Source organism: Ceratina calcarata, unplaced genomic scaffold (genome assembly GCF_001652005.2).
Source record: "Ceratina calcarata isolate Rehan_Ccalc_2016 unplaced genomic scaffold, ASM165200v1 scaffold493.2, whole genome shotgun sequence".
NCBI lineage: Eukaryota > Metazoa > Arthropoda > Insecta > Hymenoptera > Apidae > Ceratina > Ceratina calcarata.
The window spans coordinates 311527-335386 of record NW_017173655.1 but is presented as its reverse complement, the minus strand read 5'-3'; the positions used below and the strand labels follow the sequence as shown (position 1 = coordinate 335386).

At 40.9% G+C, this 23860-nt stretch overlaps 6 protein-coding genes across 7 annotated transcripts; 3 read left to right on the top strand and 3 right to left on the bottom strand.

Moving 5' to 3' along the window:
* Positions 1 to 82: 82 nt before the first annotated feature.
* Prp8 (pre-mRNA processing factor 8) lies at positions 83 to 9570 on the top strand. The gene is made up of 11 exons (XM_018029738.2): positions 83 to 432; positions 757 to 992; positions 1056 to 1224; positions 1291 to 1455; positions 1527 to 1742; positions 1989 to 2327; positions 2551 to 2656; positions 2730 to 8204; positions 8267 to 8391; positions 8661 to 8815; positions 8890 to 9570. The coding sequence occupies exons 2-11, from the start codon at positions 773 to 775 to the stop codon at positions 9042 to 9044; spliced, it is 7125 nt and encodes a 2374-aa protein (XP_017885227.1). The 5' UTR covers positions 83 to 432; positions 757 to 772; the 3' UTR covers positions 9045 to 9570.
* An 8-nt stretch (positions 9571 to 9578) lies between these two features.
* Positions 9579 to 15708, bottom strand: LOC108628062 (putative G-protein coupled receptor Mth-like 3). The gene is made up of 6 exons (XM_026816164.1): positions 14297 to 15708; positions 12814 to 12892; positions 10740 to 10924; positions 10517 to 10682; positions 9828 to 10045; positions 9579 to 9694 (listed from the first exon to the last, which is right to left on the bottom strand). Exons 1-6 carry the CDS (start codon positions 15114 to 15116, stop codon positions 9597 to 9599), a joined length of 1566 nt encoding a protein of 521 aa, XP_026671965.1. The 5' UTR covers positions 15117 to 15708; the 3' UTR covers positions 9579 to 9596.
* LOC113464715 (G-protein coupled receptor Mth2-like) lies at positions 12900 to 14092 on the bottom strand. The gene has a single exon (XM_026816174.1). It carries the CDS (start codon positions 13776 to 13778, stop codon positions 12930 to 12932), a length of 849 nt encoding a protein of 282 aa, XP_026671975.1. The 5' UTR covers positions 13779 to 14092; the 3' UTR covers positions 12900 to 12929.
* A 189-nt stretch (positions 15709 to 15897) lies between the features above and the next one.
* aay (phosphoserine phosphatase) lies at positions 15898 to 17164 on the top strand. The gene is made up of 5 exons (XM_018029760.2): positions 15898 to 16261; positions 16322 to 16456; positions 16526 to 16671; positions 16744 to 16905; positions 16972 to 17164. Exons 1-5 carry the CDS (start codon positions 16122 to 16124, stop codon positions 17058 to 17060), a joined length of 672 nt encoding a protein of 223 aa, XP_017885249.1. The 5' UTR covers positions 15898 to 16121; the 3' UTR covers positions 17061 to 17164.
* Ube4A (Ubiquitination factor E4A) lies at positions 17082 to 21889 on the bottom strand. The gene is made up of 15 exons (XM_018029759.2): positions 21652 to 21889; positions 20922 to 21557; positions 20467 to 20853; positions 20065 to 20388; positions 19797 to 19993; positions 19619 to 19729; positions 19359 to 19550; positions 19181 to 19295; positions 18929 to 19105; positions 18697 to 18842; positions 18472 to 18621; positions 18165 to 18408; positions 17942 to 18104; positions 17672 to 17876; positions 17082 to 17602 (listed from the first exon to the last, which is right to left on the bottom strand). Exons 2-15 carry the CDS (start codon positions 21468 to 21470, stop codon positions 17461 to 17463), a joined length of 3102 nt encoding a protein of 1033 aa, XP_017885248.1. The 5' UTR covers positions 21471 to 21557; positions 21652 to 21889; the 3' UTR covers positions 17082 to 17460.
* Positions 21890 to 22055: 166 nt separating this feature from the next.
* On the top strand, positions 22056 to 23841 carry parvin (beta-parvin). 2 transcript variants are annotated; one of them, XM_018029704.2, is made up of 5 exons: positions 22056 to 22277; positions 22476 to 22739; positions 22808 to 23202; positions 23274 to 23517; positions 23594 to 23841. In XM_018029704.2, the coding sequence occupies exons 1-5, from the start codon at positions 22160 to 22162 to the stop codon at positions 23668 to 23670; spliced, it is 1098 nt and encodes a 365-aa protein (XP_017885193.1). In that variant the 5' UTR covers positions 22056 to 22159; the 3' UTR covers positions 23671 to 23841. The 2 variants fall into 2 exon arrangements, with proteins under 2 accessions (XP_017885193.1, XP_017885194.1); XM_018029705.2 differs by having other exon boundaries at positions 22257 to 22348.
* The last annotated feature ends 19 nt before the right edge of the window (positions 23842 to 23860 follow it).

Here is a 23860-nt window from a genome sequence, read left to right as displayed (position 1 = left end):
ATATTGAAATCGAATGACCGGGACGTTTATAAATGTAATTGTAGTTAAACGAATGTTTATTGTTTTATTGATTTTCAGCTTTATTTGAAGCAAATAATGTGTATTGAAAAAGTAACTGGGAAAACGGGTACACTGAAAGTCTTATTACTGATGTTATTAAGATAGAGATCTATTATCTATCGTATTTGTTCTTTAATTTGTTACAAAAGCATAATGATTATTCGCTAAAAGTCATCTTTTGGTCACAATTTGTTTCTGTTCTAGTAACTTAGAATCCTCTGATTTAATATTTTTATACAGAATAGTAGTAGTGAGTAGTGACCGTAGGTGACGCTTTCCCTCGTATTTCCGACGATGTGTGTTGTGCGTGTTGTGTTGAGGTTGATTTACGAAACGTAATGGCTAGGTTCGGTATTGTTTAAGAATAAGTATGTAAGTATGCAGTTTACTTGACATTTCTCTCAAAATATTATAAAATCATATATCAATTAACGTTTACCGCGGTCAGTATTGTATTAGTAATTAGAGTTCATAGCTACATAAGTTACAGCACCTGTGGCTGCACGCCATACAGTTCCGAGTACGAGTTTAGACACTAAATTGTATTGCATTATACTTGAATTAGATGATTGCCGATCATATTTTAACTTACTTTTATATTTTTTTTGGCTATACTGATGTTATTCTACAAATTGAGTTCTTAACACTAATACTCATACAATTAATATCTCACAATTGGATTTCTCTTTATTATAGATAATTAACTTGAAAAATGTCGATACCACCGTATTTATTGGGCCCAAACCCATGGGCCACTATGATGGCCCAACAGCAAGCTCATGCTCAGCTAGCAGCGGCTCAGGCTCACGCTCAAGCAGCAGCACAGGCACAAGCCGCTCACCATGCCCACATGCAAGCTATATCTGGACCGCCCTTACCACAAATGCCCAAACAACCTGAAGTTTTATCAGAGGATAAGCTTCAGGAAAAAGGTATTGAAAATTTAAAATTCCTTTAATTTCACATATTTAAAAATCATATTTATGCAATTTTAGCTCAAAAATGGCAGCAACTCCAGTCGAAGAGATTTGCCGAGAAAAGAAAATTTGGTTTCGTCGACGCTCAGAAGGAAGACATGCCTCCTGAGCACATTAGAAAAATTATTAGAGATCATGGAGATATGAGCAGTCGTAAATACAGACATGACAAACGTGTCTACCTAGGGTAAATAAACATGTCTTTAACTTAAAACAGAATTAAACGATCTGAATAATTGCGTAAATTTTTTAGGGCGTTGAAGTATATGCCACACGCGGTAATGAAACTGTTAGAAAACATGCCTATGCCTTGGGAACAGATTCGAGACGTAAAAGTTCTGTACCACATAACGGGTGCAATTACTTTTGTGAATGAAATTCCTTGGGTCATAGAACCTGTATATATCGCTCAGTGGGGGTAAGAAAATAATATTTCGTTCGTGCTCGTTCTTTTATTCAGTTACTAATAAATGTACTTGTAATTTATAGTACGATGTGGATTATGATGCGAAGAGAAAAACGAGACCGTAGGCATTTCAAGAGGATGAGATTTCCACCGTTCGACGACGAAGAACCTCCGTTGGATTACGCGGATAACGTGTTGGACGTAGAACCTTTGGAAGCTATTCAGATCGAGCTCGATTCAGAGGAAGATGAATCCGTAGCATCGTGGTTTTACGAACACAAACCGCTTGTTGGTACAAAGTGAGTGTTAAACATTGCTTAAATCTATTACAGAATTGTTTGTTCTTTATGATGAATCGCGTAGGGGTCCTGAAATCAACTAAACTGTGAGTTGATGGCTATGATAATTTAGTAGACTTGTCCGAGACGAGTGCTGCTAGTTATTATTAGCTGGACAAAACGCTATACTGAAATGTTTCATTATCTCTTCGTTGCCTTGAATAGTTCCTTTCGAAATTATATTTATAATTGATAATGATGTTGCAGGCATGTTAATGGATCTACTTACCGAAGGTGGAACCTAACATTGCCACAAATGGCAACTTTATATCGCCTGGCTAATCAATTGTTAACGGACCTGGTGGATCAGAACTTCTTCTACCTCTTCGATCCGAAATCATTTTTCACTGCGAAAGCATTAAACATGGCTATACCGGGCGGACCGAAATTCGAACCACTCGTAAAGGACTCGAATGCAGCTGACGAAGATTGGAACGAGTTCAACGACATTAATAAAATTATCATTAGGCAGCCCATAAGAACGGAATATCGCATCGCGTTTCCTTATTTGTACAACAACATGCCGCACTTCGTACATTTATCATGGTGAGTGACAAAGTAATTCAATTAAAACTAATATCCACACAAGTTTTAAGACTCGTCGGTGTTTAGTGAATGAAAGTCTTACTAGCAGTGTGGTAAATAAAAAGCTAACGGTGATTGTTATTCGTATCCTTTGCAAAGCGTAAAAGGCAACTGCTGAAATCACCTACAATTTCCATAAAATAATCTCTGATATTTTAATGGTATTTGCAAATTTTACTTACAGGTACCACGCGCCGAATGTAGTTTATATTAAAACCGAAGATCCTGACTTACCTGCGTTTTATTTCGATCCATTGATCAATCCTATTTCTCACAGAAATTCTCTGAAGGTAAAGATATTTGCATCTGTTTAGCTCGAATAAAATCGTAGGGAATTACATTGTTTACGTTGAATGTTTTCAGACGATGGAACCACAAATTGATGACGATGAAGATTTCGTCCTGCCCGAGGAAGTACAACCCTTTCTTCAAGAAACTCCTTTATACACTGACAATACTGCGAACGGTATAGCCCTGCTGTGGGCACCAAGACCGTTCAACACTCGTTCAGGTAGAACGCGCAGAGCCATCGATATTCCTTTGGTGAAATCGTGGTATAGAGAGCATTGCCCGCCAGGGCAACCCGTCAAAGTTCGTGTCAGTTACCAAAAGCTGTTGAAGTACTTCGTTCTAAACGCGTTGAAGCACAGACACCCAAAACCGCAAAAGAAACGTTATCTATTCCGATCATTCAAATCGACCAAGTTCTTCCAAACGACTACGATAGACTGGGTCGAAGCAGGTCTACAAGTATGCAGACAAGGATACAACATGTTGAATCTGCTTATTCACAGAAAGAACTTGAACTATCTTCACTTGGATTACAACTTCAATCTAAAACCGGTTAAAACGCTAACGACGAAGGAGAGGAAGAAATCCAGATTCGGAAACGCGTTTCATTTGTGCCGTGAGATTCTCCGTTTGACAAAATTGATAATCGATTCTCACGTGCAATATCGTTTGAACAACGTCGACGCGTTCCAACTAGCGGACGGGCTGCAATATATCTTCGCGCACGTTGGCCAGTTGACTGGAATGTATCGATACAAATACAAACTGATGCGGCAGATCAGAATGTGCAAAGATCTGAAACACTTGATTTACTACCGATTCAATACAGGTCCTGTTGGGAAGGGTCCCGGTTGTGGATTCTGGGCACCCGGATGGAGAGTCTGGCTCTTCTTCATGAGAGGAATCACTCCATTATTAGAACGATGGCTAGGAAATCTGTTGTCGAGGCAGTTCGAGGGTCGTCATTCCAAGGGTGTCGCAAAGACCGTAACGAAGCAGCGAGTGGAATCGCATTTCGATCTTGAGTTACGAGCATCCGTGATGCACGACATCGTTGACATGATGCCAGAAGGAATCAAACAGAACAAAGCTCGGACGATTCTTCAACATTTGAGCGAGGCGTGGAGGTGTTGGAAAGCTAATATCCCTTGGAAAGTTCCCGGACTACCAATACCGATTGAAAACATGATCCTCCGTTATGTGAAGATGAAAGCAGATTGGTGGACCAACACAGCGCACTATAATCGAGAAAGAATTAGGCGCGGAGCGACGGTGGACAAGACTGTTTGCAAGAAGAATCTTGGACGTCTAACACGGCTGTACCTTAAGGCTGAACAAGAAAGACAGCACAATTACTTGAAGGATGGTCCCTACATTTCACCGGAGGAAGCAGTCGCTATTTACACCACAACTGTACATTGGCTAGAATCAAGGAGATTCGCTCCTATACCTTTCCCACCGTTGTCTTACAAGCACGATACCAAGCTGCTGATATTAGCTCTGGAACGATTGAAGGAAGCTTATAGCGTGAAGTCGAGATTGAATCAAAGCCAGCGCGAGGAACTTGGTTTGATTGAACAAGCGTACGACAATCCTCATGAAGCGCTATCCAGAATTAAGCGTCATCTTTTAACTCAAAGAGCTTTCAAGGAAGTAGGAATAGAGTTCATGGATCTTTACAGTCATCTGATTCCTGTCTACGACGTCGAACCGCTTGAGAAAATTACAGATGCGTACCTGGATCAATACTTGTGGTACGAAGCGGACAAACGAAGATTGTTTCCACCGTGGGTGAAGCCATCGGACACGGAACCGCCACCTCTTTTAGTATATAAATGGTGTCAGGGTATCAATAATCTGCAAGATGTTTGGGACGTCAGCGAAGGAGAGTGCAACGTGCTATTGGAATCAAAATTCGAGAAGTTGTACGAAAAGATTGATTTAACATTGCTGAATAGACTTCTCCGATTGATCGTTGATCACAATATAGCAGATTACATGACAGCTAAAAATAACGTTGTCATAAATTACAAGGATATGAACCATACGAACAGTTATGGTATAATTAGAGGGTTGCAGTTCGCATCGTTCATAGCGCAGTATTATGGCTTGGTGCTCGATTTGCTAGTTCTCGGGTTGCAACGTGCCAGTGAAATGGCCGGTCCTCCTCAAATGCCGAATGACTTTTTAACTTTCCAGGACGTCGCTTCGGAAACTGCGCATCCTATCAGATTGTATTGCAGATACGTCGACAGAATACATCTGTTCTTAAGATTCTCAGCGGACGAGGCGAGAGACTTGATTCAACGATACTTGACGGAGCATCCAGACCCGAACAATGAGAATATCGTTGGGTACAATAACAAAAAATGCTGGCCCAGAGATGCCAGGATGCGTCTGATGAAGCACGACGTTAATCTAGGCCGCGCCGTTTTCTGGGACATTAAAAACCGTTTGCCCCGTTCGACGACTACCATACAATGGGAGAACAGTTTCGTCAGCGTTTACAGTAAAGACAATCCGAATTTGTTGTTCAACATGAGCGGATTCGAGTGCAGAATTTTACCGAAATGTAGGACGACCCATGAAGAATTCACGCACAGGGACGGAGTGTGGAACTTGCAGAATGAAATCACGAAAGAAAGAACCGCCCAGTGTTTCTTGCGAGTGGACGACGAGAGTCTACAACGATTCCACAACAGAGTCAGACAGATTCTAATGGCATCCGGGTCTACGACGTTCACAAAAATTGTTAACAAATGGAATACCGCTTTGATCGGTCTGATGACCTACTTCCGCGAAGCTGTCGTGAATACGCAGGAGCTTTTGGATCTGTTAGTGAAATGCGAGAATAAAATACAAACACGTATCAAGATCGGTCTCAATTCGAAAATGCCCTCGCGATTCCCGCCGGTGGTGTTTTACACGCCGAAGGAATTGGGCGGGCTTGGAATGCTTTCGATGGGACACGTGCTCATACCTCAATCAGACTTGAGATGGTCCAAGCAAACGGATGTCGGCATCACGCATTTCCGTTCGGGCATGAGTCACGACGAGGATCAGTTGATTCCTAACTTGTATCGTTACATACAACCGTGGGAATCCGAGTTCATAGACTCGCAACGAGTATGGGCGGAGTATGCGTTGAAAAGGCAGGAGGCAAATGCACAAAATCGTAGATTGACTTTAGAGGATCTGGAAGACAGCTGGGATCGAGGTATCCCTAGGATAAATACACTGTTCCAAAAAGATAGACACACTCTGGCCTACGACAAGGGATGGAGAATACGGACAGAATTTAAACAGTACCAAGTATTGAAACAGAATCCCTTCTGGTGGACTCATCAACGTCACGATGGTAAATTGTGGAACTTGAACAATTATAGAACGGACATGATTCAAGCTCTGGGTGGTGTGGAGGGTATTCTGGAGCACACTCTCTTCAAAGGAACGTACTTCCCTACGTGGGAAGGTCTTTTCTGGGAGAAAGCGTCCGGGTTCGAGGAATCTATGAAGTATAAAAAATTGACCAACGCTCAGAGGTCCGGTTTGAACCAAATTCCGAATCGTCGGTTCACTTTATGGTGGTCGCCGACCATTAACAGGGCGAACGTGTACGTTGGTTTCCAGGTCCAATTAGATTTAACAGGAATATTCATGCACGGTAAAATTCCTACGCTGAAGATCTCTCTGATTCAAATTTTCCGTGCGCATTTATGGCAGAAGGTGCACGAGTCGATCGTGATGGATCTCTGTCAAGTGTTCGATCAGGAATTAGACGCGTTGGAAATCGAAACTGTTCAGAAGGAGACTATCCATCCTCGAAAATCGTACAAGATGAATTCCTCCTGCGCAGATATTTTACTGTTCTCCGCGTACAAGTGGAACGTTTCGAGGCCCTCGTTGCTCGCCGATTCGAAGGACTTGATGGATAATACTACCACACAGAAATATTGGATAGACGTCCAACTCAGATGGGGAGATTACGATTCGCACGATATAGAAAGATACGCCAGAGCGAAATTCTTAGATTATACGACGGACAACATGTCCATTTATCCGTCGCCTACAGGATTACTAATAGCCATCGATTTAGCTTATAATTTACACAGTGCGTACGGTAACTGGTTCCCAGGATGCAAGCCTCTCATACAGCAAGCAATGGCCAAGATAATGAAAGCGAATCCAGCTCTGTACGTGTTAAGAGAAAGAATTAGGAAGGCGTTGCAATTATATTCGTCAGAGCCCACGGAACCGTATTTATCTTCGCAAAATTATGGAGAATTATTCTCGAATCAAATTATCTGGTTCGTCGACGACACAAACGTCTATCGCGTCACTATTCACAAAACATTCGAGGGAAATTTAACGACGAAGCCTATAAACGGAGCAATATTTATTTTCAATCCCCGAACAGGGCAACTGTTTCTGAAAATTATTCACACTTCCGTCTGGGCCGGACAGAAGCGTTTAGGACAATTGGCAAAGTGGAAAACGGCTGAGGAAGTAGCCGCGTTGATTAGGTCTCTGCCCGTTGAAGAACAACCCAAACAAATTATAGTAACCAGAAAGGGAATGTTGGATCCATTGGAAGTGCATCTACTCGACTTTCCTAACATCGTGATCAAAGGATCAGAACTTCAGCTACCCTTCCAAGCTTGTCTGAAGGTAGAGAAGTTTGGCGATTTGATATTGAAAGCGACAGAGCCTCAAATGGTGTTGTTCAACTTGTACGATGACTGGTTGAAAACTATCTCTTCGTACACTGCATTCTCACGTTTGATCCTCATCCTTCGAGCGTTGCATGTTAATACCGAAAGGACAAAAGTCGTTTTGAAACCCGACAAGACGACCATAACGGAACCCCATCATATCTGGCCTTCGCTGACGGACGACGAATGGATCAAAGTTGAAGTACAATTAAAGGATTTAATCTTGGCTGATTATGGTAAAAAGAACAATGTGAATGTCGCGTCGTTGACTCAATCTGAGATCCGGGACATAATCCTGGGTATGGAAATCAGTGCGCCGTCCGCGCAGCGACAGCAGATCGCTGAGATAGAGAAGCAAACGAAAGAGCAGTCGCAGCTGACAGCGACGACAACGAGGACGGTCAACAAACACGGCGACGAGATTATCACAGCCACGACTTCGAATTACGAGACGCAGACGTTCAGTTCAAAGACCGAGTGGCGAGTGAGAGCGATTTCTGCTACCAATCTACACTTGCGTACCAATCATATATACGTGTCGTCCGACGATATCAAAGAGACCGGTTACACGTACATTTTGCCGAAGAACGTGCTCAAAAAATTTGTTACTATATCGGATTTGCGGGCGCAGATCGCGGGATATTTGTACGGCATTAGTCCACCGGACAATCCGCAAGTGAAGGAAATTAGGTGCATAGTTATGGCACCGCAGTGGGGAACTCATCAGACGGTTCATTTACCAAACACGCTTCCTAATCACCAGTATCTGAAAGAAATGGAGCCCCTAGGATGGATTCATACGCAACCAAACGAGCTACCTCAACTGTCTCCGCAGGTTTGTGTTTCATAATTACTCGTACAATATTCGAATCTAATCACGTTGTATTTTGTTTTCAGGATATATCTACCCACGCCCGGATAATGGCAGAGAATCCGATTTGGGATGGAGAGAAGACTATCGTCATTACTTGCAGTTTCACGCCAGGATCCTGCTCTCTTACGGCATACAAATTAACACCCAGGTGCGTGAAATGAAAATGCCAACATTTGTTTGCATTAATTTATTAATCAGAATTTTGCTATTTTTATAATACATTACTGGAGTTCCTATTGTAATGAGCGTTAGAATTATTTTCCATAATCTGTTGATAATGTCATCAGTGAGTGGGAAGTTTTAATTGATAAATCTACTCGTATATCTAGTTTATGATCTTGCGTTATATATGTGTTTACGTTGTTCAACGAATTAAATGACTGTTTATTTTCATTGCTATCAATTTCTCTGTTTCAGTGGTTTTGAATGGGGGAAGCAAAATACCGACAAAGGAAATAATCCCAAAGGCTACCTACCGAGTCATTACGAGAAAGTACAAATGTTGTTATCCGACCGTTTCCTCGGATTTTTCATGGTACCGAGTCAAGGTTCCTGGAACTACAACTTCATGGGTAAGATTCGCCTTCTTATTTTATAATTTGAATTCATTGAATGTGACGTGATCCATTTTCTTATTGAACCGCAGGTGTCAGGCACGATCCGAATATGAAATACGAACTGCAGCTGGCGAATCCGAAGGAGTTCTATCACGAGATCCACAGACCTGCACACTTTTTAAATTTCTCGAGTTTAGAGGATGGAGAAGGTGTCGGTGCTGATAGAGAAGACGTGTTCGCATAAAGAGATGGTAATCTTTCCTCTTTTTTACAAGCTGAACAATACCTGAGAGTTCGTTGGTTTAATTTTTTAAATAGTGAGAGACATGAGAATTTTTAGTACATAATCTTTCAATAGATTCGTGATAGCATCTCTTATCGCGTTAGAATAAGATACACATGTACGTATACAACTATTGTATAAGATATAATTGTAAGAATGTATAAAATGTTTGCATTGCATTCGTAAAAAATAACGAATACATACGTTTGGACATACATATAGAATAATTTCACTTTTATTACGTTCTTATAAGTTGTAAAGATTGAGACATTGAACATTGAATACAAATTCCATTGTAGCTTATGGATAAAAGCGCAAGCATTTTCATGTAAATTATTCTAATCCGAATTTAAGTGATTGTGAAACAATTTTAAAATAATTGATAAAACGACTAGATGCTCTTTGGTGAAATTAAGGATTCGCATCGTCCTTTAAGAATACGCGTTATAAAAACACTTACTAAATAAATTTTCTTAATGTAACCGTCCTTCCATACGATTCCTTTATTTAGTATCATCGATGCGTCTGATAACAATTTTCCTCAACGCGACCAGAAACCGATCGGAAGTTTCGCATTTCGAGATATTTCGCGCGAACGCTTTCTGTTAATTCTGAAATTGTAGTGTTCGGTTAGGCGAGAAATGTTCTTTTCCTAGGTCATTGCAGTCGAAGTGGTGTAGGTACGTGAAGCCGCAGAACTATGATAAGCACTGCGGGTCAAGTTCCTCGATAGAACATTTCTACCGTAACAGTTGAACCGCCTCAGCAACAGCTGTCTGATCTTCTCCTTCCAAACAAAGATTATGAAGATGATAACGCCTTGCAACGCGTTCGTGAGATCAGTGATGTACCACAGGTAATTGACCCAGTCTGTTACTTCCGCCCAAGTGAATGCCCAAGATATGATTTCCATCGACCAATTAATGCCCATCACGATGAACAGCTTTAGATATAGGTTGAATCTGTATCATAAACGTGAACGTTTATTTTTCGAAGACGAGGGAGAAAGACGTCCCGCGTGCACGTCTACGTATGTATCGTAAAGTCGTATTCGTGAAATAACACTTCGAAGAGCACGCGGTAATAAAACGGTGCTGCCGCGTTTCTGATATTTCGTATGCTACACATATGCAAATAGACTGTGCGGAAAGACTTCGATGATACTCTTGCGGATGGATAGGTGTTTGTATTTATTACGCGAGAGAAAACCGTCCCCTCTTCGTTACGAAAACAAATCATGTCATGGGAAAATATGTTTCACGCTCCTATGAGAAGGTCTAAAAATAATTTCGTCGTTATACGCGTATAACAAGTACGGTTCGAATTCGGTCCTATATTTGTTCGCTGAACTTTGACACGATAAAACGTAGGTAATACACGTGAGAGTCTCTTCCTTTCGTTTTTCGCGAACGGGACATAAAAAGAGAACGAACCGCTGTTTATTATCATCGTGGCGTCTGCTATCCGCGCCACCGAGATGAAGAGACGTGTCTTTCTTATGCTTCATAATCTTCAATGCCGTAGACGCGAAGAGCAATATGTTACAAAATATGGTAACAGCTATAGGACCGTAAAAATATATTGCCGTCCTTTCCTCCGCTGTAAACGTAGAATCGATTAATCATTTACCAAGGCAAGATCGGCGTGGATGCTTACATGAGAACCAGCATCTTTGTTCGGCGAACCCCGGTTTGTACAGATGATCCGGAATGCCGGGGACGAAGTCCATGATGGCACAGACCCCGGTCAGAAGCGACGCGCATCCCCAAGCGTAAATTGAATATATAACAAATTTCTTACGTTCCCTTTGGTTCACGCTACCACGCAGCGCTCGGAACCCTCTAAAAATAAAAAAGAAAACCATTCATCATCCACGTAATAATTTTCGACAAAATTTTAACTGTAACTTTTTCAAGCCAATTTTTCTCGATTGCGTGTCATATATTTGTAGGTGTGGCAACGATGCATACGCGTATAAAACGTATAACGTGCACACTTACAAACACGTATCATCTGTGGTTTTAAATGACGCATTTCATATTTCCTGACTAATACGAGTTCTAAAGCAAGATTAGAGACACTTTTAACATGAACCATTTCCATAAAAAATGAATAATGAACACGTTGTCTCTTCTTCACGCTTTTCATTCTATTTTCCTTTTTCATTCGAAGGAAATTAGAAAGGTGGGAAGTGTTTGACGAACGAGAGTGTCAGATTACATACAATATATCCCGTCTGTTAGGACAGCTAATTTCTTGTGGTTTTATCGTAGCAGCGTGTTAGGGTGGAAGTTACCCCTCACGGTTCAGCCACGCTTCTCTACGCGGCTAAGTAACCGTATTTATCTACGTGTATAATAAAAAGGGCTTGGCGAGGTCGCGTGCAACGTTGTCATGCCTGTAATAAATGATATTATTATATGCGGGTAAATTTTCGGGTGCGACATTCCCGTCACGCGAGGCCTCTTCTTGAAATGATACTTTGTTCGCGGAACGTTTAAAAATATCGGTACTACACATGCGTGCGATTTCTTTAAAAAAGCAAACAGTATTCTGCAAATAATCGAAACCAATTGTTACGCATCCTATTCTATCTAAAACACGTTTTAGATAGCCGCTCGCTTTTATTATTGCAGCCGCTCCCTGTCGGCTCGCGAGTAGCGATCTGAAACATCTATGGTATTAATTTAAAAGCTTCTTCTATCGTCCACGCAATTATTTCACAGTTCCATGTAATAATCTTTCCTCGTACATGCGTCACAGATAAGTGAAATACTCATCGCTTTATCAATCAACGACACCCTTGCTTCGGTTCACTTTTTAATTGATTAATCGGACGGTGCCGGTATAAATCTTGTTTGATTAATCCTAATTGATCCTGGTAGAACAAACTTGGAGAGGTTCGAGTCTCCCAAAGTTCTCATCGATATCGGCGTCGGGCGTCTTTGTGGCGGCGGTCTCACCGTTGCCTCTTCGGTACAAACGGAACGACCGATTCTCGGCTTTTGAAATTTGTTTGGAGAATACGTCACGATTTATTTGCTGTACAACTGGCGCCGATACACACGAACGAAACTGGATCTTGAACTTGTATAAGAGCTTGCAAAAGAACGGCACGTTTCAGGTCTATTTCAGTTATACAAAAGGCTATAGAGGAATGACATAACGAGTTTAGCAAATATTTCAAGGATAAGATGCGTCACTACTTCAAGAAATATATCTGATATTTCTGATACTTGGACGTATCGTATCATCGCGTTTTGGTATGTTTGCACAAACACTGAATGAACGATTCTATTCGATTAAAGTCTTATCGACATCTGCCACTGACATTTATTTGTAAAAGCATTGAACAACTGTTTCATATATTTATTCGTATAGACTGGCGAGATAAAATTACTTATTTAATATATTAAGCGAGAGTAGTATTTGTTTATTGCGGGGAAGTTTATGGTCTCTCGCGTAAATCGAAGACAGCTTTTTTGCGCTTAATGAGGGGCAATAAGTGTACGGTTACGATCGAACTCAATTTAAGAATGTTTGCAGAGTGTACACGGACTCCGTCACACGAACCGGATATTAATTCGCATTACGCGGCTATCAATTTCCCTCGTTTGTCAGATATCGAGTTTCCTCGAAAGGAAAAGAAAGGGATGGGAGTAGCGTTCGTGGAACGTTCGCCCGTGCGGAAGATGTTTAACACCGTGGGATCGTTAAATCGCCTACTTACCCAAAGGTCCACCAAATGTCGAAGCACATTACGTTCAACCAGAAAAAGCTCGCCACGAAAGAGAAATGGGTGATGAATGCTGGAACAGAAACGATGAAAATCGTGTTAAATATTAATTAACAATAAAATGATGGTCTTCGATCGGAAGGGATTCTACAAAATACAATAAAAATCCTCGACTGATAATGATAAGTCAACGATAACATCGATAATGTAATACATAAAATGCATTTGGTACCAAGCACATAGCAAGACTGGTCAGAAATGTCATCAGGTGGAACAGTCTGCATCGTCGCGAGCATCACGTAAGCGACCAGTAGACAACCGATGTACCCTCGAAGCGTGCGGCCATGCAAGTTTTTCAATTCTGGTAACACCGAATAAACGAAAAACGTCGCGAATAGAAACGGTATCGAGATGTACAATCCGTACGTCTTTGAACCTCCTATCTCGTCTTCCGGTACGAAGCAATAATTGACGTCGCTAATATTGGAATCGATGACGCCGTTGATGCAGTACAGATTATCCTCCAAAGTAACTTCTATGATGAACATATAAATCGTACTGTCGTTTAAGAGCTGGAACAAGTGTTCGACATTGTAGTCCGGAGAAAGTTGCTTGTAGACGCCGTTTTGGCAGCCGGGCTTCTGGACGATGAGATGAAAGTAACGCCAAGGATCTGGTGTTCCATCGATCAACTTTAGATCATTGGCGCTGTAGAGGGGTGGCAAACGGAGGGTCGCGTTCACCGGCACGCATTCACCGTTCATCAAACGATCCCCATATGGACAACACAGAGAGAGATTGCTTCTAAAATCGGTAATATTTTTCTTCGCGTCCTCAGCCGGAGGGAGAATTGAAGAAATTGACTGTTCATCTGACTGGGACTCGTTTGTACACTGAATCGCGTGTATCACCAGGAGCAAACCGATCCCGAGGAACTTCAACGTATCGTTGCCAGACATCTTGAACCATCGAGTTTCGCCGAACAACTAAAAATTCCTTCACAATCAATAGCTGAAACCACAGAAATTATCACGGTATACGGAAACAGCTCAACGGTAGACGATGTTTATACGTCACCGTTTCCTTTTCCCTCCAGCGAACGGACTGACCCATAAAAAGAAACGATATCTTCCTCCTTTTCCTTAACCACTCCTACTTTATTTCTTTCCTCCACTGATGACATTCTTTCAAAAGGTCGCATAAGATTCAGAGGTTGAAAAAAATTATTCGAGATGGAACGAAACGAGCTGAAGTGTGGTTTGATATCTAAACTTTACACGGCCCTTTCTGAGATGTTTGATAAATGGAGTTCAATTCGAATCTGTACACATACTCAGAGATACGGTGGTATATCATGTTTATCGTAAGACACACGTGAACGTACGATTTTTCCGTTGGATCTGACTAATCGATCGTCTGTTTCACAAATATAACAGCGTGCATCGGTTCACGATTGAACGGGAAAAATGAGACTTACCTATCACCGCGCAGAAGAAGAAGCTGAAGTAGAAGAAATTGGTCAAAACGAGGAATGTGTATGCGGTCAGCAGGCAAGCCACGTAACACATCAAAGTCTTTCCATAGAGATTCCTCAGTTCCGGGATGAACGCGTAAACGAAGAAAGTAGCAAGTAAGAAGACAATCGAGATCATGATGCCGACATTGTAAGACATCTGTCGTTCCTTCGTTTTCTCCTTCCCGTCAATAGGACTGTACACTTGTTCGCATACGCGCACCACGATCTTCTCAGAAGATTCTTTCCAATCGAGACAATAATTCCACGGCGTCAAATTAGACATGATAGTGCGAAGAGTCCCGTCTTTTTGCAACTCGAACACGTCGTCATCGTACAGTTCTGGTTCGAGCATGTATTTCGTAAGGGTACTCTTGGGGCAGTCCATATCCTCGACGAGGACGAACTGGTCTATGTCGGAGATCTTCCGGATACCCACGTCCACTCGCGTTTCTCGAACCTGGCTAGGTCTGGTGCAATTCGGCGCGCTGCCTCTCCCCAAAATGTCTTCACCCTTGCAGCATTTCCATAAACACAGCTGTAGATCGCACGTGCATCCGTACGTTTCGTTCCCGACTATATGATAAGACCCGACGGGGTACACGAGATTATCGTACGCCAAACTTCCGTTCTCAAACCATTTGATCTTATCCCGTGACAAAACGGTGCCAGGGAACGGACTGCAAAACGAATCCTCTTTTGTATTATTTCTTTCTCCATTGATCTTCGTCACATAGACCAAAACTAACGAAATCGCACTAATTATCACGCGGAAACGCTTCATTGTCAATCGTACGCGGTTCGCGCGCGAATCTGCTGCGGCGCCCGTTTCTGGTCACCCTCTCTCGGTGTACTTATTGTATTCAGATCCGACGGATAACGTTTGTCTTCTTAACTAGGACCGGAAGAGCCTCGAAGATCACTGCATAAGTTCATTACCGTGTACTGTTCCACATTGAAGCGATCACCCGAAGAATCGCGAGGCTCGCGACTGACTGCCCTATGAATTTTCTGATCATCGTGTTGATCACGCGCGCGCGCCTACTCGCCTCCCCAATGCTCTATCAACACCATCCGAATTACAATTACAGAGCCTCCACCTTTTCACATTATAAAGAGATTGATTACGGACTCATTAATGATTACTGTAAAAGACAACAGCCTCCTGTCTTTATTTGAAACTTGATATATACAATCGTATGGATCATGATGATTGATTAAACTCGTAATTTGATATGCAATTAATTAATTGCGCGAGTATGCCTACGTTAAATAAGCAGGGTGACATGTTTGTTTAAAAAGTCCTTTATTTTAAATAAAAACCTGTAGAAAGTGGCAGGAGAAATAAGCCGAAGCTGTAAGAATACAAAGGTGTAAAGCCGACTTGTTCTCCAAATAATTTATTTATAAATTTAATCGATTTATAAACATTTCCATCAATCGCGAATTCCGCGGTTTGATTCAACTGGTGGTACCATCTCTTCCAACAGTTCTCAAACTGGTTACACTCTCTTGGCTTTACCGACGGTGAAATATATACAAATAATACATATTCCTCTGATCGTTCGTTATATTTCGTAATAAATAATGATCGTGCGTACAATTTTTCATATCACCGAGCTTATCAGTGAGATTCTGCACGTGGAGATACTTGTAACATTATAATTCTTAAGAAGAAAACGAACTGAGAATCTCGATTATTATTTATTTGTTTCGACAAGTAGATATTAATTACAGTGCGCCACTTGTTGCATCTGAGCGTACGCGGGTTTATAAAGGATAAAAGTAAATGGCAGATCTAGACGATTCACGATTCATATGGAAAAACGCAGATGCTGTTACGTTCGACGTTGACTCGACGGTGATACAAGAAGAAGGAATCGACGAACTCGCGAAATTCTGTGGGAAAGAGGAGGATGTCGTCGCTCTGTAAGTTGCCTCGTTCTCATTCATTTAAATAGTCTCCTTCAATCGGACGAAACATTTTAGAACAAATAGAGCGATGCAAGGGGCTGTATCCTTCCGGCAATCTTTGACGGAAAGATTGAACATCATAAAGCCAACTCTCACGCAGCTCGAACAGTTCCTCGTCTCTTGCCCATTGAGACTTTCTCCCGGAATCGAGTACGACACTTGAATTGATCAAAGATCTACATATTGCACGACTTGTATTACATATTAAGATAATTGCAGAACTTTGGTGAGATCGTTACTCGCTCGTGGGAAACAAGTGTTTCTGATATCCGGTGGATTTCGTCGTTTGATCGCGCCGGTCGCCGACTCCCTCGGCATTCCTTCAGATAACATTTTCGCAAACAGATTAAAATTCGACGTCACAGGTTACTATCTCATTTCGATTTGTATCATTCGTTTAATATGCTTTCTCAAATATCTTATAAATCTGCGTACAGGAGAATATGCCGGATTCGACGAAAATCAACCAACCGCTGAAAGTGGTGGAAAAGCGAAAGTAATTAAGTATCTTAAAGAAGAAAAGGGTTTTAAAACTGTTGTACACATCGGAGACGGGGCGACCGATTTAGAAACTAAATCGATAGCTGATTTGTTCATAGGTACTTGAGTTCGCTTTACTTATTAACTTTTTTATTGCCAATTTCTTTAATACTTTTATCGCATAGGATACGGAGGGAACGTAATTCGAGATAGCATTAAACTACAGTCTGCATGGTTCGTTACTGACTTTAACGAGCTCACCGATGCTTTATGAGAACGGTAAGGACGACGCATATAAATATCACCGTAACTTTATTCCAAATCTGTTTGTTCCGTTTATTACATTTAACTCGTTAAAATAAAGTACAAGTAACTTTATAATGAATACTTTATACACCTATTATACAATAACAACAACTTAGTTTTAGTTCCATGCTTACATTATTACACAGACTGTTACAAGACACAATTTGTTTTGCATAAAACGCAGTAATCCTATAGAATGTGGCACGGTAATTATGTAGTAGAATTTACGAGGATTTTCCATATACAAAAGTATATACCTTCCCGTGAATGTCATTAAACAAGAATTTGTATTAAACAATGCCATTGATCCACAGATAGATTTCAGACGATTTTACATACTGATCCATCGACTAATCGCTCTTTAATAATCAATCACAATTTTTCTTCCTCTCCTGTTTCTTTTGTTTAACCCATTCCTTAATTCTACATCGTAGTTGAACGTCCGATTTAACCATGTCCATAGTCAGAGGGGATCTATTGAACGGATCTGTCTGATCGCTTAACAAGTGCCTAGAATAACAGATGTATATAAGCACAGTTTGTTAAGAGATAATTACAACGATAAAAAATGATGTTAACCTTGCAATGGTCTGCCGATCGATCGTTATACGAGACGATGGAAGAATGACAGGATCTGACATTAAAGTGGACATGATCGGGTCGAGAAATTCCTCGGGAGCGTCAACCAGAATTTCGTCTTCTTCCTTTTTGTAACTCGCAGCCGCTTCTACATTTTTCGCGAATTGATCCAGATCGCTCAGTATACCGACACCGCCGATACGAACTGCAATCACGCCGCAAAGCACATTGTAAATAAATTATAAAACAAAATCGAAAAGAGATATTTACCGAGAACGTTGTCAGCCAGTTTAAAAAGTTCCGGACTGTATGAACGACCGTCTTGGGAAACGGCGCGTACGAAAGACTTGCTCTGGCTGAGATTGATGTAGATCTCGCATATGTTCAATACTAAATTTGCAGGATTGAATGCGTATTCCTTTTGATCGTTTACCTAAAATTTCAAATGTTTAATGACCTTCGGATTGAAAGGCCGAATTCTTAAAATCCTTACCTTCAAATTCTTTTTATTTGGTCCAACCAGCTGTAGGAGTAAATAATTGAGCATCGAAGCAATGCGATCCACCAGTGTTGGATGACAGAAAATCGATTTTATCTCCGTAGTCAACATTTTCAACGTGTAAATCGTTTTTCTACCTAACACATTGTCGAACCGGGCAATCATTCCAAGATGCAACAGATCCTGAGCTTGTTGATCGCGTTCGTGTTGCGGCAATCTTTTCCATTCTCCGCTTTCCCTGATTCCAATTACGATTAATTAATTTTACCTATCGAATTTAAGAATAATAAAATATAGATACCTCGCTTGAATCAATTGTCTCAATTGCGCCATACTCGAGAGCGCTTCATCGAGTAGGAACACTGCGTCGTTCATCAATAGATTTATAAAACGCAGGAATAACGGAGGTTCAGCGTCTCTCATGTTTTCTTCGGCTTCTTCGGCTAAAGAACTACAAAAGCGAACGATTCAATTTTTTCATATAATTCATAACAGACTGTGATTAATTGCAAATAATTTGGCTTACACAAAAATACCACGATGCTCCGGTAATTTCCACAAGTATTCCATAACAATATACATCGGTCGTCGGTAATTAAATTTTTGTTCGAATTGCACGCTCTGCCCGGTCATTTCGATACTTACAAATACTTTAAGTAAATTCGGAACGATCTAAACGTACAATACGTGATACAGATTTACGAACGGGTAATTGAAAGTAAAAAAGGCATTCGACTTAATAAATGAGTGTCACGTACGTATTGTCTATACGGATGATTGATGAACAATTGTTCTCTCTGGAATGTCCCTAAGTTCGACGTTACGGGGCTCATGGTCTCATCGCTCGTAGGTAAGAGACTCTCCAGACCTTCCGCCATACGCGCACGTAAATGAGGATTGTACAACCGTTGTTGAGATTCCATTAAGACTATGATCTGACATCCAATCGTTTTCGTTGAATTCCACTTTCTCTCTCTCTTTAGTATTCATATACATTTTTGTCAACTCACCTCCGTCAACACAGGCGTAAGAAAAGCTGGACCCTGCTCCTCGAAAATATCCGGATTCAGACGCAATAAATATAAAAATCTAATAGTATTTTCTACTACGAACTCGGGAATGCATCTGCAGAAAGACATTGATAAATGTTTGATAAATGATAATTAACAAAAACAAGCTAAAAAATACCTTAAGGTATCTGGAGCAGTTTCGGGCAAAGGGAACGTAACCGCTTTACATTCTTTCGGAATGTAATCATTCTGTTCGCCGTTCACATCGTCCAAGTACAATTGCACCAACCAAAATGCTGTGGTCGCATGAAATTTCGACAACAGCTTCAACATTTCTGGCACCAGCAGGCTCGCTCGCAGAGACAGATATCTAGAACGAAAAACATTTTTATGGAACGCCTTTACCGTCATATTTTTGAGAACCATAAACACACGTACTTGGTCATCTCTTTTTCAATCAGGTGAATTATTTCGTCTAGTACTCGCAATCCACCGCTGCTCTGTGCATCTTGGTACACTCTTTGTATTCTCCCCAAGTCTTGGTTCGTTCTAGAATTTTCAAATGCAATTATCGATACTATTTTATTACGATGTATAATTAAATAGAACTCCATACCTTAGCAGTTTCTCTAATACTACTCTGTAGCCAAGGTCTAATGCCCTGTGAGTTAAAAAGAAGCACTCTGTACTAAATCCAAATGATTTTGCTACTGGTCTAGGACATTTCGACGCCGGTAGCAGACAAGTTTCAGAGGACATCCCCTTTAAATGTACCACCGGCCGTTCGTCCTGATCGTCTCGATTATTCTGATCCTGAACAGCGAAGTACTTTTTATTAAATCCTTTAAAAAACGATTCGATCCTCTGGGTACAAATCAACATACCTCCGCGGCACAGTACGTTGGATCAATTTTAGGCACTTTAGACTCGTTCTGCTTAATACAAAACGGTTGGCAAAGCCGCAGTAATACGTTCCCCAAATTTAACATCAAAGCATCGGAAACGCACGAGAATGAACTGAAGCCTATGTCGTTCTGAGCATTAAGTTTCCCTCTGTTCTCGTTCAAGTGTAGGCAGTCGCCTATCCACTGCAAAGTTAAATGACGGACTTCCGAAGAGCATCTTAGAAGCAAATGGAAAACCTTATGCAACGACTCGTTCAACGAGTCTAACGCTGTCCAAATACTTCCTTCTACAGTAGACGAAGACTGATAAAGAATTTAACGAAAATATATTACTGAAATCGATTTTAGTCCTTCTTATTCTTCTTATGGTCGTGTACTTACTCCTTCGAAGGGATTCTTAAAAAAATAAAATGTGTCTTTGATCGATTTTGGTAAACAGCTCAAATTAAGCAGTGCACCTAACAACGTATCCGCGTACGCTTGACCTATAGTGCCTTTCGGTGTACTGTGAACAATTACTAATTTGGCTAAGGGAGGGATCGAACAGAACAGATACAATATAGTGAACCAATATCGGCGAAAGAGAATCAGATTACTCTCTGCCGCTTCTTTATAAAGTATGTCCAAAACAGGTTTAAAACACGCCGTTATCGTATCTGTATCATTCCTGTCTGTTTGTAACTCAGACACAATGCCGTCAACAAACAGTGTAAGTTCTAGTTCACGCTCATTATCATCTATGAATAAAGAAATAAATTGTTCATAGATCTGAAAAAGGCAAGAAATTTAGAGCTTATTCCTTCGACTAAGTATCGGATATCTAAACGCGTGTGTACCTGCTGTTCCTCGAACAATTCTGGCTCTTGTAACGCGACGCTCGCATTTTGTATTATGGTCTGCCTTATCTTATTAAGCACATCCGAGGGCTGAGGTGTCTTCTGACGTTTAGATTCTGATAGTACACGGCAGTAGCTCTCGAATAAGTAAGGGATCACCTGTTTTTCTGTTACATGAGAATCATTGGGAGAGCCTCCGGCAGGTACCAATTTCGATTCGAGATCGGATGATAATAATCGCTCGAAAACTGCTTGCTCAATCGAATCAACATTGATGAATACTAGTCTCCGATTCTGTTCATTGGTCTCCGTCCCGTGCAACGTTATTCCGAGAACGTCGCCGAGGATATTGTTAACTTCCTTATCAATCCCAGAATCGTTGGATCCTTCAACATTCCCGACCTCCACATTTTTCTCCTCCTGTTGCGCAACGTGACCGATCTTGTCACCTTCGTTAATAACTGGCTGATTTTTCGAGGAGAATGACACGGCATCGTTGATAGTCGAAAACAATCCAGCGAACGGATTGTTATTCATATTGTCGCACATCGTTTTCCTCGTTAAAACTCGATCGGAATTGTTGGGAACATAATTGACCTGGGAATAGGCTGCCAAAATTTAATGTTCAACCTAAAACTATTGCAAAATAAGGTAAAGTATATTGTTCCACACGCACACTACCCCGCACCGTATGGCACCACCAGTGAACCTCATGAACCTTACGACTTACAAATATTATGGACGAGTAGTTCGTGAGCATGTAAAGGTGGGGATCCGAGGAAAATTAGACAGAGAAAAGAAGCGATCTTCTATCGCACGAGCTTCTCAAACTTTATATCACGCATGTGCAACGTGCAATCATCTCTGGTTTTGTTATACAATTCTATTTCGTAGAGTTGATTCACATCGAGCCGGGGTTCTTTGATCTTTCTTGAAACAATAAATAATTTATAAATACCATGTAGAAGTACTAATTTTCCATACACATCCGTATATTCCCTCTCTGTTACAATCATGTATTATGTAATCTCTATTATGAAATAAAAATTGTTAGAAATATTCATGCTTTTATTACTATAGATTTAATTGAGTGAGGAGTAAATAACTAAATTCTATATAATTTACGTGAATTGCTTTATTACTTATCGCAGCATACATTGTAGAGATTCTATATTTTAAGAGATGACGTTTGACACATTTACTGAGTAGACAGACAGTAGAGTAGTTCCATTTAAACGATGGCCTCTCCTCGACCGAAATCTCCTCGACCGCCTATATCCGCGAGAAAGGATGAGAAGGAAGAAACATTTTGGAATAAGATCGGCACGTTAGGCCGGAAAAAGCGTATTAAAGAAGGTACATCATTATATTTAACGTAGCATCGTGGTAACCTTGCTTCTCTTCTCCGGATTGCATTACCTTATATGGTACGAGTGGTTTGTTGCCTCACGCTTTTATTTACTGTTAACAATACCTATGCAATTAACAATTCTTATATTATTTTAATAAGTATTCCTTATAAGTGATCTTCGATTTTAATTTTTTCCTGTACAGTTCAAGAGGTACAGGAAGAAGGGAAATATGCAATTGATTCACCAGGATATGCGGCTAATCCAGAAATGCCACCGGAGGAATATGCCTTGGATGAGAACGAGGAACGTTCGATAATAGAACCGAGGTCCTTAGAGGATTCCAAGCTCAAGGAGCTTATATTCGTCTTGATCGAATGGATCAACGACGAATTAGCTGATCAGAGGATTATCGTCAAAGATATCGCGGAGGATTTGTATGATGGACAAGTATTGCAAAAACTATTAGGTGAGTGACAACAGTAAGGAAGAATGTCCACAGTTTAATTATGATACGTGTTCGTTTTTTAATTGTAGAAAAATTGACCAGAGAGAAATTAGATGTACCGGAAGTAACGCAGTCAGAAGAGGGTCAGAAGCAGAAATTGGCAGTCGTGCTTTCGGCTGCAAATCGAGTATTAGGCCGTTATCCACCGTACAAGTGGAGCGTTGAATCGGTTCATTCGAAGCATATCGTCGCCATTCTACATCTACTGGTTGGCCTGGCAAGGCAATTCCGCGCGCCCGTCAGATTGCCAGAAAGAGTAGCCGTGCAAATGGTAGTCGTGCGTAAAAAGGATGGACAATTGATACACAGGACGGTTCGGGAAGAGATCACGTCGACGTACGATGATTTGGGAATGCGCTGTGAACGAGACGCCTTTGATACTCTCTTCGATCATCCGGCTGATAAACTAGCTGTAGTTAAAAGAGTATGTTAGAATCCTTGAATCACGAAAGGCTATGTACAATTCGCGGCACGACTGATAATATTGTATTTCAGTCCCTGATTACTTTCGTCAATAAGCATTTAAGTAAGGTCCACTTGGAAGTGACGGATCTGGACACACAATTCCACGACGGTGTATTCTTAACGCTTCTTCTCGGACTTCTCGAAGGTTTCTTCGTGCCTCTTGGAAGCTTCCACCTAACTCCTAAGACACTCGATCAAAAGGTGCACAACGTCTCGTTCGCCTTTGACATCATGCAAGATATCGGTTTGCCTAAACCCAAGGCGCGTCCGGAAGGTGGGCATTATTTTTACTTATTGAATTAAGAACAGACGAAAATCCAATCGGTTATTTAATGACGTTCTGTTCACAGATATCGTGAACCTGGATTTGAAGTCGACGCTACGAGTATTGTACAACTTGTTCACAAAGTACAAAGGCACGAATTGAAATATGATCGACGGATGAGTTAATCGATGTTACTAATTCGCTAACCAAAGAGTGGTTTTCACAGGAGTAACGAAGAGGATAGAACTGCCTTTTTAAAGCTTAACATTTTATCGATACAATAATACATTTTATATATTCTTAAATGGAAATAAATCGTTTCACTTTTTAAAACCATCTGATATTTATTCCC